At 41.6% G+C, this 14,505-nt stretch overlaps 1 protein-coding gene across 2 annotated transcripts in view; it reads right to left on the reverse strand.

Annotated features, from left to right (window-relative positions):
• The window catches only part of nedd4l (NEDD4 like E3 ubiquitin protein ligase), a 399,262-nt gene that overhangs the window by 308,477 nt on the left and 76,280 nt on the right, over nucleotides 1–14,505 (reverse strand). For both annotated transcript variants that reach the window (XM_033032994.1, XM_033032976.1), the window contains exon 2: nucleotides 581–654. In XM_033032994.1, the coding sequence (XP_032888885.1) occupies nucleotides 581–654 (74 nt within the window). The remainder of the gene's footprint in view (nucleotides 1–580; nucleotides 655–14,505) is intronic.

Genomic DNA, 14,505 nt, shown 5'->3' on the forward strand with positions numbered 1-14,505 from the left:
ATTGTGTAAATATACCCTTTGGCCAATAGTGGTAATACAACACATTATTTGTGCCAATTGTCATTTTAAGAAAGATTTTTAAGCAAGTATTTAAAAACTTGAAATGTTAAATTATGCAACAGACATGATAAACTCTAAATGTTTAAATAGTGCTGTAGCTGTGCATGTTTACCATCTGTATTTACCTTCAAGTTACATGAAATGGGAGATTAGCTAATCAAATTCTCCACGGTAAAATGCCTCTCATGTGCAGATAAGTAGAATCTAGGTGGGGGGGGTAGGGGAGAGAGAGAGATGGAGGGAGGAGGATCGTTAGGAATGTGGGGAGAAAAGAAGAGAATAAATGTAGCTTTGATGAGTTATTGATTGGTGTAGACAATGGGCCGACAGACTCATTTCTGCATTGCTTAGCTCTACGATTCTATAGTAACACAAATATGTTTCTCTGAAATTTACAACATTTATTTCTAAGGATTGGATTGCGCTTGAGATTTGCTGCAATTTTATTGTCAATGCATGCACTTTTAATCAATCTGTTAACAGTAAGGAATTAAATGTAACGACAGTATACTCTACATACCTTGCTCCAAAGATGTCTTTTTTAGCCAGACCAATGCCTGAAATAACCTTGACTCTGAGAACACGCGTTTCTTCCTGAAAGCAGAAGAATAAAGCAAAGCTGTAAGAAAAATTGTTTGATTACTAAAATTGTAAAGATGTACAATTCATATGGTGGGAAAATATGACTGCTGTGCTGTGGCCTGTCCCACTTGGTGAATTTTTTCGGCGACTGCCAGCATCATCGATTGACGTATTAGTGTCGCCGAAAGATTTTGAACATTCCAAATTCCAGCGGCGACAAAAAATATGTTGCAACACTTGAGGAAACACCATGCGTCTATACGTCATCATGACGTGACTTTTTCGGTGACCTGATACGTCAGTCAATTATGCCGGCAGTCATCAAAAAAAATCGCCAAGTGGGACAGGCCCTTCACGTTCTAATAACAAGACAGTGAGCTGACTTCCCTCTCAAACAGAAACATCCATGGAAAGGGGACTTACAATTTTGTTTTCAACAATAACAAAACTTCATAAATGCCCATTATCCAAGTCTTGCATTCTTATTCCATAATGACTGCAAGAACATTTTGCTGGCCTGATTAACTGCCTTTTACTGGCACATCAGCTCAAAAACAAAAAATCCAACATGCTTTAATTACCTCAAGCAGCGTGTAGGTCGAGTCAAAAGCATTCGAAGTTTGCATTTTCTACTAGCAAACTTTAAACTGCACACCAAATCAAACCACCTTATGTTACCGAAAATCTCAACTGGCCAAATGTAAATAATGATACTAGTGATACTAAATTGAGAAAAAATATTAACAGCCGTCTCATCTGAAAAGGCACTGAATAATTAAAAGCAGCTCTTCAATTTTAATTATGGAAGCTTTCATACGTCCAATCGTCTGTGACGCACTGTTTGGCCATCAGTAACTCATCTGATTGCATCGCAGAAGCCCTCGCTGCCTGATTTTGCAATGCTCCTGTAAGTTTTTACTTTAATGGCATGGGCAAGCGCATGGATCAAGTTTGACAAAATGAACAAAAATTAGTTTTCATTGTTCCACATCTACGCACTTCATTAAAAACAATTGATTAAACAAAATTATCGGCTGCAAAGTAACAAGACTGATTGTAGTGCGGGGGAGATTGCTGGAAGAAAGGTGGGGCAGGACAAAGCCCGGCAAGTGATAGGTGGATTCAGGTTGAGGGGTTGGCATTGATTGGTAGATGGTTGGACAAAGGCCAAAGATGAAAGGCCAAAAGGCTGTGAGATAAGGATATAGAGAGAAGAGGCATGAAATTTGAAGCCAGATAAAGTGAGGCAAAGTATAAGGATACGGGTTGAAGGAGAAAGAGGGGGCGGGATTGTGGGAGAAATGGGTGTGGTGGTCGCCCAATTACCTGCCACCTGCACCTGAAGTTCAAGTTCAAGAGAGTTTATTGCTATGTGTCCCTGATAGGACAATGACATTCTTGCTTTGCTTCAGCACACAGAACATAGTAGGCATTTACTGCAAAACAGATCAGTGTGTCCATATACCATAATATAAATATGCACACACATGATGTGAATACCTCAATAAAACCCCTATTGATCATGTTCTCAGCATCTTGGATGATCCCAAGCTTGTCCAACCCCAGCTCCAGTTCTTTGACACAGTATGTCAGGAGCTGTAGATGGGTGCATTTCTCACAGTGTTAGTTACTCGAGGCACTGGAAGGACACAAAGTGCTAGAGTACTCAACGGGTCAAGCAGCATCTTTGGAGAACATGGGCAGGTGATGTTTATGAGCATAAAACATTGGAGCAGAATTCAGTCATTCGGCCCATCGAGCCTATGCAACCATTCAATCATGGCTGATCTATTTTTCCCGAAAAATCCCATCCCCCTGCCTTCTCTTCGTAAACTTTGACGCCCTTTTGCTGATCAAGAAGCTGTCAGTCTCCACTTTAAAAATACCAAATGTATGTATCGGGTCAGGAACTTCTTCAGACACTAGTAGTTTCCCTGATCTCCTCCATCCTACAGGAGGACTATTACACCACCATTCAAATCTGAGGAGTAAACTTAAAAGACCTTACTTGTTTTTAGTATACCTCTGCAGAACAGTCTCGACCCAAAACGTCACCCATTCCTTCTCTCCAAAGATGCTGCCTGTCCCACCACAGGTCTGGTTCTCTGGAGAAACCAGTATTTACTATACCTCTGTTTAGCCGACATGCCAAAGTCTCACAAGCCAAAGACTGAAACTTATTACTCAAACACACCACTTGAAACTTACGCATAAACCACCCTCACAATGTCAATCAGACTTGGGATACCTTCTGTAAAACAGCTTACCTCCCTTCTATTAACAAAATCACTCCCATATATTTCTATTTTCTAATGCTGCTCAGTGCCATGCTTTTTGGTTTGATGGGTCTCCTGAGAAGTATCGTGGAACATCCTGTTGCACTAAGAATGCAATAAAAACGATGGCGAGTTATTACTCAGTTCAGATCCGGAGGATGAAAGGGAGTAATGTTACTATAGTTAGAAACCAGGACTTACTAAGGAATCGCAACAAAGTTATCAGAAACAAAGAGAAAGAATGCACTCTTATTCCAGGGAATGCATCCTTGATTGATAACGAAGACTCCTATGCGCGAAAGAACAAAGTAAGTTCAGTATATTGAAGTATTTACAGTGAATCAGCAGAAAATGTATACCCAGGCTAATGTTTTTTTTCCCCAATGAATCCAACCCTTAATTACTCCAATTAACGTAATTAAATCCAATTATTAAAATTCCACTTTAAAAAAGTTTTTTTTCCATGCTAAATTACTAGGTTTGGATTGTAACATTTAATCCCAAGCAGGTATACTTTGTCAAACGAAAAATATGGGAAGCTCATGTCAGCCTGTCCATTTCCTGGTTCTGCGATTTAACTGTTGGTAAACTATGAACAAAAACCAACAGAAACAAAAATGTTAACATCCTGCACCGGGTGCAATAAAAGGTAGCAGGCCGTACACACAATGTACGGATTACTTCAAGCAAGTTATCACATGGATTTTTCCACAATGACTTACAATTCAAGGGCTGTTGTTAAATAACATTTGAAACCGATGAGCAACGCTGAACAATGACCTGTAAGCAGCAAGTGGATGAAACCAGAGGTCTGATTCTCTGGATGCTTTCAAGAGAGAGTTAGATAGAGCTCTTCGGGGTAGCGGAGTTAAGAGATATAGAGAGAAGGCAGGAACGGGGTACTGATTGTGGATGATCAGCCATGATCACATTGAATGGCGGCGCTGGCTCGAAGAGTGAATAGCCTACTCCTGCACCTATTGTCTCGACCCGAAACATCTCCTATACATGAAACCACAGATCATCTGCGCCGTTGCACTGACACACAAGAAGGAAATGTTGGTCAAGAAACTGAGAGCACTTCATATTCTTTCCATCAAGTTACTCTCTTAGATATTTTAAATATCGAACTGGGTAGGGAGGCCTCTTTTCAAAATATCTTTAAAATGTACTCACCACAAAATGCAACTTTTTTAGTAACCATATAACAATTACAGCACGGAAAACTTTGAGCCTTAATGTACAGGGAAATAACTAAAACTGGATATTCCAATTATTATCCGAGCTTAAACGTGGGGTCTTTAACATTAATTTAAAATTGCTTCCATGGATTCCTAATTAGAACTCGACTTGAACCAAAACCTTAGCTTTAGCTCTGTCCCAACAGTTAAATTAATGGTGTTTAAGAGGTGTTTAGATAGGCACATGGACATGTATGGAATAGAGAGAAAGGGATCATGGCCAGGGCGAAGAGGCTAAATCAATTTGATATCATGATCAGCACAGACATTGTGGGCCAAAGGAGAGAGGTATAAGGTACAAAAGGTATAAATAACAGTGCTGCACTGTTCCAATGTTCTACGACCAATGTTCTCAATACATTGATTATTCCTAGGGATATTACAATACTTACCTTCAGCGGCGCTGCAGTTCTGCCACTGGCCATGTGCGCAACTTTGGCACCTTTGAGGGGGGGGGGGGGACAATTTAATCCCTGGAGTAAAATAAAAAGCTACTTCTAACGCTGGCAACGCCTACAACGGGACAGATTTCATGTAGGGGACAAAACAAAATGTAAGTCGTCTATTTTACATATAAACTTGCTTCTTAGGATGACTTGAATCAAATTTTTCTTGGCGAAAATGTGATTTGGGCCCCATATGAACCGGCAGTGTTTTTCCTGCCAATATGGGGTTAAAATTCACCACAAACCGCAACGTTCCAATCGATCGTGTTCCACAAAAACCCACTCGCAAAATGATTAAAATGGACATTAATTTACAGGAATTAAACACTAAATTCCTTTCATTTGGCCTATAAATTCATGACAATGAGATTTAAAAGTTATGTTCTATTGTGAATTCTTGTGTGAATGTTCTTTGGACACTTAGGCTATTTAAAAATGTTAACCTTTTCTTAAGAAATGGATAGATGTTTAGATCTAGTAATTGAATTTTGTAATTAGCTACAATTAGGTAACTAACTAATTATATGCTTTAATTTCAGGTCATCCAAGTAAGATTGTTTCCTATTTGTTTGTGAATGCTTCAATCTATAATAACTGAACATTTCTTTCAGTTCTCTTAATTTTTAAGAAAGGTATGGGCTTTTGACTGTCCTCAATCACAGCGTTTGAGTTAAGTCAATGGAAAAGCAATAGGGAACAAAATGCTAATTTCAGAGTATGAAAATGGCCATAACGTTTTTAATACTGAAGATATGAAAGTAAATTAGCTGTCAAATTAAACTTCTTTTTTATGCTTTATCTGATGGGATGAATTGCAGACTTGATTTTTAAAATCTCAAAATGTTGTAACATTTCTATTATTTCCATTCATTTTGATACGAGTGTCATGTATGCCAGGTGCCACCCCCAGATTGGTTGGTTACTATGAAACACATACACCAACTTAAGTGTATTCTCAGGACAAGTGCACGCAAATTAAATCTACGTTTAAAAAATGGTCAATATAACATTTTATTTGGAAATACCCATTACTGCGTAGAAACCTGGCACAAAGCCCTGCCGTCACTGCTGCTGTGCTGGCAACCTGATTTGAGGATTTGGCCCTCTCACAATAATGAATAGGTTACAGATAATCTCATCGGCACGTGGCCCAATGTATAGAGAACTATGAGGATCATGTAGAGACTGCCTGTTGATGACTGTTTGTGAGGCGGACTGGAGCATGGGAGTTGGCTATCCCAACCTGAATAATGGGGCTCACTGTACACACTGGCCAACTTTTTTTTGATTCAGGCCATTGCTGGGGACAGGCAGTGGGTGCTTCATGTGCTGACAGAGCGCCCAGATAACTTGATCTCTTTCATCACCTCTTGACAGTCATGATCAGAGGACCCCTCCCGTTTATCCCTCCCGTCGACAGCTTTTTCTTCGGCCACAAGCTAGTTGGATGGGTAGCCATGCAGCCAAATATATAGAAATGGAGATGACAGCTTTCATCATGTCCAACCATAGATGCAGTGAGACATACAACTTAGGGGCTCGGCCAAGAGGCTGAGCATGTTGGCTGGACGTGGCCTGCTGCAGTGGAGCAGCGGCAGAGGACACCACGGCTATGCTGGGCCAGGCCGACCCTGCAGACCTCCATGGTCAGATCAAGATCCATGCACTTCCAACAACTGGGACTTGGAAATGGCACCAAACAACCTGCATACTCTGAAGAAGGGTTCAGAGTCTGAAGAAGGGTTTTGGCCCGAAACGTCGCCTATTTCCTTCGCTCCATAGATGCTGCTGCACCCGCTGAGTTTCCCCAGCAATTTTGTGTACCAACCTCCATACTCTGTATTGTGTCTCAGTGTACTACTTCTATACACTTATACTGTATCTGAGATGTGTACCTAGTATGTATCGAAGTGCTTATGTATGTCTATGATATAGTGATACTTGTACTGAACTGTATACAAAAAAGAATTTCACTGGAGCTCGGTACCTGTGACAAATAATGTACCATTCCACACCATGTCACTAACATAGGCTGTTGCCCACACTCATCTTGCTGGGCAAAGTGCAACTCCTGAACATCTTATCGCAACAATCAACAGCCACAGAGCTTGCCCCATCAGTCTAATACCACCTCTCACAAATTGCCACTGTGGTTCACTATGCACATGCCATGCAGCAAAGAGACCATATCGTTATTTGTACCATGCTTGCAGTTCGGTTGAAGACTAACCAACATGAATAAGTTGCATCTACCCGATGCTCTCAGTCATGATTTGATGCAAGTTGAACCATGGACTATCCACAAAGCACAAATATGCTTCCCATGACTACTATTCCTTTCCCTCCAACCCTTCAGTTGGGGGAAAAATTGTCTATATTGAGAAGTGTTAAGTCTGAAGAAGGGTCTCGACCCGAAACGTCACCCATTCCTTTTCTCCAGAGATGCTGCCAGACCCACTGAGTTACTCCTGCATTTTGTGTCTACCTTCGATTTAAACCAGCATCTGCAGTTCTTTCCGACACAAGGTATCCATCTGTTTATTTTTTTAATCTTGTGCAAAAGGCATAGGAAATTTGAAAATAAGATCTTCAGCTTTGTTCACAAACTACAGAAAAGGAGCTGAATATATCCATGTTTAATATAGGATCATTAAAGACATTTACAATAAACTGATTAATATCCAAATAATAAAAATATAGACACAAAATGCTGGAGTAACTCAGCGGGACAGGCAGCATCTCTGGATAGAAGGAATGGGTGACGTTTCGGGTTAAGACTCTTTCAGCATCTGCAGTTCCCTCCTACACATAATGTCAAAATTAATCCTTCCTAGGTGAATTTGGCTGAAACTATAGAAACATAGAAAATAGATGCAGGAGGAGGCCATTCGGCCCTTCGAGCCAGCACCGCCATTCATTGTGATCATGGCTGATTGTCCCCAATCAATAACCCGTGCCTGCCTTCTCCCCATATCCCTTGATTCCACTAGCCCCTAGAGCTCTATCTAACTCTCTCTTAAATCCATCCTGTGACTTGGCCTCCACTGCCCTCTGTGGCAGGGAATTCCACAAATTCACAACTCTCTGGGTGAAAAGGTTTTTTCTCACCTCAGTCTTAAATAGCCTCCTTTATTCTATGACTGTGGCCCCTGGTTCTGGACTCGCCCAACATTGGGAACATTTTTCCTGCATCTAGCTTGTCCAGTCCTTTTATAATTTTATGTTTCTATAAGATACCCCCTCATCCTTCTAAACTCCAGAATACAAGCCTAGTCTTTTCAACCTTTCCTCATATGACAGTCCCGCCATCCCAGGGATCAATCTTGTGAACCTACGCTGCACTGCCTCAATCACAGGGATGTCCTTCCTGAAATTAGGAGACCAAAACTGTACACAATACTCCAGATGTGGTCTCACCAGAGCCTATACAACTGCAGAAGAACCTCTTTACTCCTATACTAAAATCCTCTTGTTATGACGGCCAACATTCCATTAGCTTTCTTCACTGCCTGCTGTACCTGCACGCCAACTTTCAGTGACTGGTGTCCAAGGATGCCCAGGTCTCGCTGTACCTCCCCCTTACCTAACCTAACCCCATTGAGATAATAATCTGCCCCCTTGTTTTTGCCGCCAAAGTGGATAACCTCACATTTATCTATATTGTACTGCATCTGCCACACATCTGCCCACTCACTCAGCCTGTCCAGGTCACCCTGCAACCTCCTAACATCCTCTTCACAGTTCACACTGCCACCCAGCTTTGTGTCATCCGCAAACTTGCCAGTGTTGCTCCTAATTCCCTCTTCCAAATCATTAATATATATGGTAAATAGTTGCGGCCCCAACACCGAGTCTTGCGGCACTCCACTCGCCACTGCCTGCCATTCTGAAAAGGACCTGTTTACTCCGACTCTTTGCTTCCGGTCTGCCAACCAATTTTCTATCCATGTCAGCACCCTACCCCCAATACCATGTGCTCTAATTTTAGTCACCAGTCTCCTGTGCGGGACCTTATCATTAAATGTCAGATGGCTATCTCTTTCCTGTGTTGAAATTTGCTGTCGCACCCATCCAAAATGGTTTAATGATTTACAGCTCTTCTAAGACAGAACAAGAGGGATGAAGCAAGTGACCCATTCACCCTCCGAACGAGTGAAGAATGCCCACATTTTCTTTTAGCTTAGTTGGTGCTTTATAAATTCAGCAGTCTTTTCAAGGACTGATCCACAGGAAGAATGCAAATAACTCTTCTGTTCAGGTGTGTCATTTCAATGACATTAGCCACGTACATTAGCGATAAATTGAGGACAAAAACTGGTGAGAAAGCAACAGTTCAATCATATCGATGTTGCTAATGCAATAATAACACTTCAAGGCTGTAGGGGAAACGAAAAGAAAGCAAGACACTGTTTAATAAAAAACACCACATTTTTATTGCAATTTAGTACAATGCTTCAGTTTACAATTCAATTCAATTCAATTCAATTCAATTCAACTTTAATGTCATTGCACAGATACAAGTATGGGTACAACGAAATGCAGTTTAGCGTCAGTCCGTAGTAGTAATGCAATATAGAAATAAAAATACAGAATAATCAAACAATGTGGACGGAGAGGCTGGAGACATCTATCGGTGGGACTCCGAGTTCAGCAATGTGATGGTATTATTGTAGAAGCTGTTCCTCATCCTACTGGTATGGGACCTGAGGCTCCTGTACCGTCTCCCTGATGGGAGGAGGGCAAACAGTCCATGGTTGGGGTGGGAGGGGTCTTTAATGATCTTCCCGGCCCGTCTCAGACACCGTTTTCGGTGGAGGGCATCCATGGCAGGGAGCGGGGCACCGATGATGTACTGCGCGGTTTTCACCACCCGTTGTAGTGCCTTCCTGTCCGCTACAGTGCAACTGCTGTACCATACCGTGAAGCAGGTGGTCAGGATGCTCTCGATGGTACAGCGGTAGAAGTTGGTCAGGATCTGGGGGGACAGGTGAGCTTTCTTGAGCCTCCTCAGGAAGTAAAGGCGCTGCTGCGCCTTTTTGATCAGCTTGGAGGTGTTGAGGGACCAGGACAGATCCTCCGAGATGTGTACCCCGAGGAATTTGTAGTAGGAGACGCGCTCCACCTCAGTCCTGTTTATGTGGATGGGGGTATGTCTGCCCCCTCTGATCTTCCTGAAGTCGACAATAATTTCCTTCGTCTTCTTGGAGTTGAGGACGAGGTTATTGTTGGCACACCAGGTTGTCAGGTGCTGGACCTCATCCCTGTAGGCTGACTCGTCATTGTCACTGATCAGCCCTACCACCGTGGTGTCGTTGGTGAATTTAATGATGGCGTTGGATCCATTCTGTGGGATGCAGTCATGGGTGAAGAGGGAGTAGAGGAGAGGGCTGAGCACACAGCCCTGTGGCATGCCGGTGTTCAGTGTTATAGTGGAGGAGGTGAGGTTGTTGACCCTAACAGACTGTGGTCTGTTGGTGAGGAAGTCCAGTGTCCAATTGCAGAGGGAGGTGGAGATGCCAAGTCCGCTGAGTTTGGTGATCAAGCTGGCGGGAATGACAGTGTTAAAGGCAGAGCTGAAATCAATGAACAGCAACCTGATATAGGAGTTGTTGTTGTCCAGGTGGGTCAGGGCAGAGTGTAGGGCCGCCGATATGGCGTCCTCTGTAGACCTGTTGGTCCAGTAGGCAAACTGATGGGGGTCCTGTGTGGGGGGGAGGCTGGCTTTGAGGTGAGCCAAGATCAGCCGCTCAAAGCACTTTGCAATGACAGGGGTGAGTGCTACTGGGCGGAAATCGTTGAGCCTCCCTGTAGCTGATTGTTTGGGCACTGGCACGATGGTTGATGTCTTGAGGCAAGTGGGGACAACACCCTGGGCCAGTGACAGATTGAAAATGTCAGTGAAGACCAGGGATAGTTGTCCAGCACATGCCCTGAGCACCCGCCCGGGGATGCCATCGGGGCCGGCAGCTTTGTGCTCATTCACCTTGCTCAGTGCATCTTGTACAGCAGAGGTGGAGAGACTGAGGGGTTGTTCATTCGGGGGTGGAGCAACTTTGATGGCTGGAGTTTTGTTGTCCCGGTCAAAGCGAGCATAGAAATGGTTTTACAGAGTTTGTGCGTGTTATTTTAATGCAAAGAGCTTTGTTGAAACTTATGGGATGTAGGTATCAGTGGCAGAACAGTTATTTATAGCTTAAACTTGGCCTTGAGGAGGTGGCGGGCAACTTTCTTCTTGAACTCCTGCAGTTTTTCTGATAAACTTACTCCCACACTATTGTATTGTATTGTATTGTATATCTTTATTGTTATTTTCCTGAGTACTCGCATACCCAGAGGAAACAAAAAAAACGTTACTCAAACCAGTGTCCATTCAGTGTGCAGTAAAAAATAAATAAATAGAAATAAAAATACATATATGTAGGAATTACCTGAAAAAATATTGTGTAACAAATTTTGATTCGAAGCACAATCAAACATTTGGCACATTATTTCAAACCTGGACTGTTCACACAATCTCTTATTCAAATGAGGCAAAAGAGACGGCTGATCTGGAAGCTTGAGCAAAAAAATGCTGAAGGTCAAAGTAGCATCTATAGAGGGGAATAGACAAGCGGCATCTCGGGTCAGGATGTGTAGGAAAGAACTGCAGATGCTGGTTAATACCAAGGAAAGACACAAAATGCTGGAGTAATTCAGCAGGTCAGGCAGCATCCCTGGAGAAAAAGAAAAGGTGATGTTGTGGATCGGATCTGAAGTTGAGGGGTGGGGGGGGGGGGTGGATGAAGGGGGGAGCGGGAGGGGAAATGAACTGGAGGTGAGATAAGGCCAGAACAAGGACTGGCATCAAATGGTTTGTTCTGGACTATTCTCATCTCCATTTAATCCCTCCCCCCTCCACCTCTACTTTCAGTCTAAAGAAGGATTCCAACCCGAAGAGTCACCTATTCTTTTTCTCCAGAGATGCTGCCAGACCCGCAGAGTTACTCCAGTATTTTGTGTCTATTTTGAGTCAGAACTCTTCTTTTAGACAGTCTGAAGGTGGTTCCCAGCCAAAAACATGGTCTGTCAATTCCATCCCCAGATGCTTCTGGACCCACCGAGTTCCTCAAGCACTTTGTTTTTATCCCGTTGTTTATCACATTGTTTTACATATGTCATCATTCCTTATTATTTTACAAATGTGCAAATCGCTCTTATTGCCTTCTCTGCCACCCAGTTCCTTCCTTTGCATTATCTGAACTCATTTTCTTCATTCTCTACTTATCTGTGTTCATTAATTTAAGGTTTCCTTTCCTTACCTCTTATTAATGCCGTTACTCATTCTCTCTTACTGCATCACACCATAATGCTCCAAGGTAGGAAATTTAACTTCCTTTCACCTCGCATCATCTGTCTACAAAATGTGTAGGAAAGAACTGCAGATGCTGGTTTTAATCGAAGGTAGACACAAAATGCTAGAGTAACTCAGCGGGACAGGCAGCATCTCTGGAGAGCAGTCCTTCTCTCCAGAGATGCTGCCTGTCCCACTAAGTTACTCCAGCATTTTGTGTCTATCATCTGTCCACACCCTTTTCCAGGCACATTTGTGACCGGGTTTGTGCTTGAGGCATTAGTCCAGGCCAAGGTCTAATGCATTCTCCTGAAGGGACAAGAAAGAACTTTGTTCAGCTTGGTGATCCAAGAGGATAAATTTAAAAAAAAATTAAATCAAACTTGGAATTTTCAAATCTAATCAGATGAAATATTTGATCAAAGCTTTGGCAAAATCAAAAGGTAAACTGTTGTATTTATTAACTGGGTACTGCAATTCTAAAAACAATAGGCATCACTTAACTCAAATTCGACCACAATAACAGATTTATTTATTTATTTTTAAACTTATTTTGTTAGAAGCAATTGTACAAGAATAAAGCAATCAACATGAAAGTTATACAATTTTTGTACAGCTTCATTTTTAACATTAATACATAAATTTAAAAAAAGAGAAAAAAGAAAAGTGCCTTTTAGGTTCTCCAGCCAAAATATCTTTTTCTCCAGTGGCATTAATTTATACACACTGACTGAGTGAGATTTGTCCCAAGGCCATGGATAAACTTGTCACTTTGCTGCTGCATCAGAGATGGAGGGGAATATCAACCTCTTGAAATATCATCAGTGTAATTACAACCATACAAAATGTTCTCTTGCCACTGAACCATTAAAAATCATTCTCCTCATCCAGGACCAGCAGAGACACAATTATTATTCTGTGAATAATCATTTTGTACTAGTGTCTGATCCTGCACTTACTAAATACTGCTTTGATGTCAAGTAGTATTATATTCAGCTCCCTCAGAAATTCAACCTTCCTAATCTGTTTGATGCAATCCATCATGGAATCTGCATACTATTTGTGACAATTGCTAATATTTGTAATGCAATTACTTCATTTTATTTTTATTTTTATTTAGTTACACAGGGCCCAAAACAGCACAATGTCATTAAAACAGAAAATGCTGGAAAAACTCAGGTCAGGTAGCATTTGGAAAAAAAAGACAAACAGTTGACCAGAAACGGAACCTACGTTTCTCTTTCCCTTGATGTTATCTGCCCTGCAGGATCATTCCAGCTTCAACTGTAGATTTAAGTTTCTGTTTTAATTTCAGATTTCCATTGCCTCTGTTATTTAGCCATATTTAGGATCATGTGACATACAGGTAACATCACCTACATGACAAAGCTTCTGTCCATGGATAATTACATTCATTTTCACGTGATCAGCTCTATATTTCACAAAGATGTGATTGACCACTTTGGTTGGGATCAAGTTTGGATGAACGAGATTTAGCCAGTCACTGCTACTTAATCCAAAGTGGGTGAAACAATGTTTTTCAACCTGTTTAAGGGCAGCACGGTGGGGCAGTGGCAGAGTTGCTGCCTTTCAGTGCCGGAGACCTGGGTTCAGGTGCTGCCTGTATGACGTTTGTACATTCTCACCATGATCTGCATGGGTTTTCACCGAATTCTTCGGTTTCCTCCCACACTCCAAAGATGTACAGGTTTGTAGGTTAATTGGCTTGGTATAAGTGTAAATTGTCCCTAGTGTGTGTAGGATAGTGTTAATGTGTGGGAATCGCTTGTCAGTGCTGACTCGGTGGGCCAAATGGCCTGTTTCCGCGCTGTATCTCGAAACTAAACTATCCCTTGTATCATGGAATTTCCACTCTCTGAAAAAGATTCCCCAAAAAAAAAAATGTTTTTATTATTCATGAAGCAGAATGCAGTTCTTCTTCCCAAAGTATGCATTATTTAAACTTGTCAAAAATCAATAAATGTTCCTGCAGTCAGCCATTAATGCACAAATAAGAGTTTCCACAATTCAAACTCGAGTCTTCAAGTACCGAATTAATTGCAGTAGATGAGCAATTAGTCTACTCCATTTCTCATTAACAAGTATAGGGGAGTAAAATGTAAAATTGTACGTAAGATTAAAATCAATTGTGTGCATGGATTTATAGCATGGATTTTGTAATGACAGCTCATATTGCAGTTAAACATAAGCACATTAAGACCTATAAAGACAAAAATAATTGTCCTAATTTAGAGAACCCCAAATTAATGTTCAACAGAGAACCAGCAACATGCTCTAATGAGCAATGGTATGACTGGAATGCTTGGAATATTTTGTACGATGGTTCATCTGTTTCATATATCCTTTTATTTACCAACACGTTCAAGCAAAGTAACAAAGTAACTAGCAAAAAAACAAATTAAATAACCATACTTGATGGAACGAAAACAATCCAGAAAATGAGAACAATGCATCCAACCGGTAAATCACTCTTTAAAATAGACAGAGCAGCTTATAAAGTTCCAGTTATGTATCTAAACCAGAACAGGTACGCATGCCCACAATGTGGA

The sequence above is a fragment of the Amblyraja radiata genome, chromosome 1 (assembly GCF_010909765.2).
Source record: "Amblyraja radiata isolate CabotCenter1 chromosome 1, sAmbRad1.1.pri, whole genome shotgun sequence".
Taxonomy (NCBI): Eukaryota; Metazoa; Chordata; class Chondrichthyes; order Rajiformes; family Rajidae; genus Amblyraja; species Amblyraja radiata.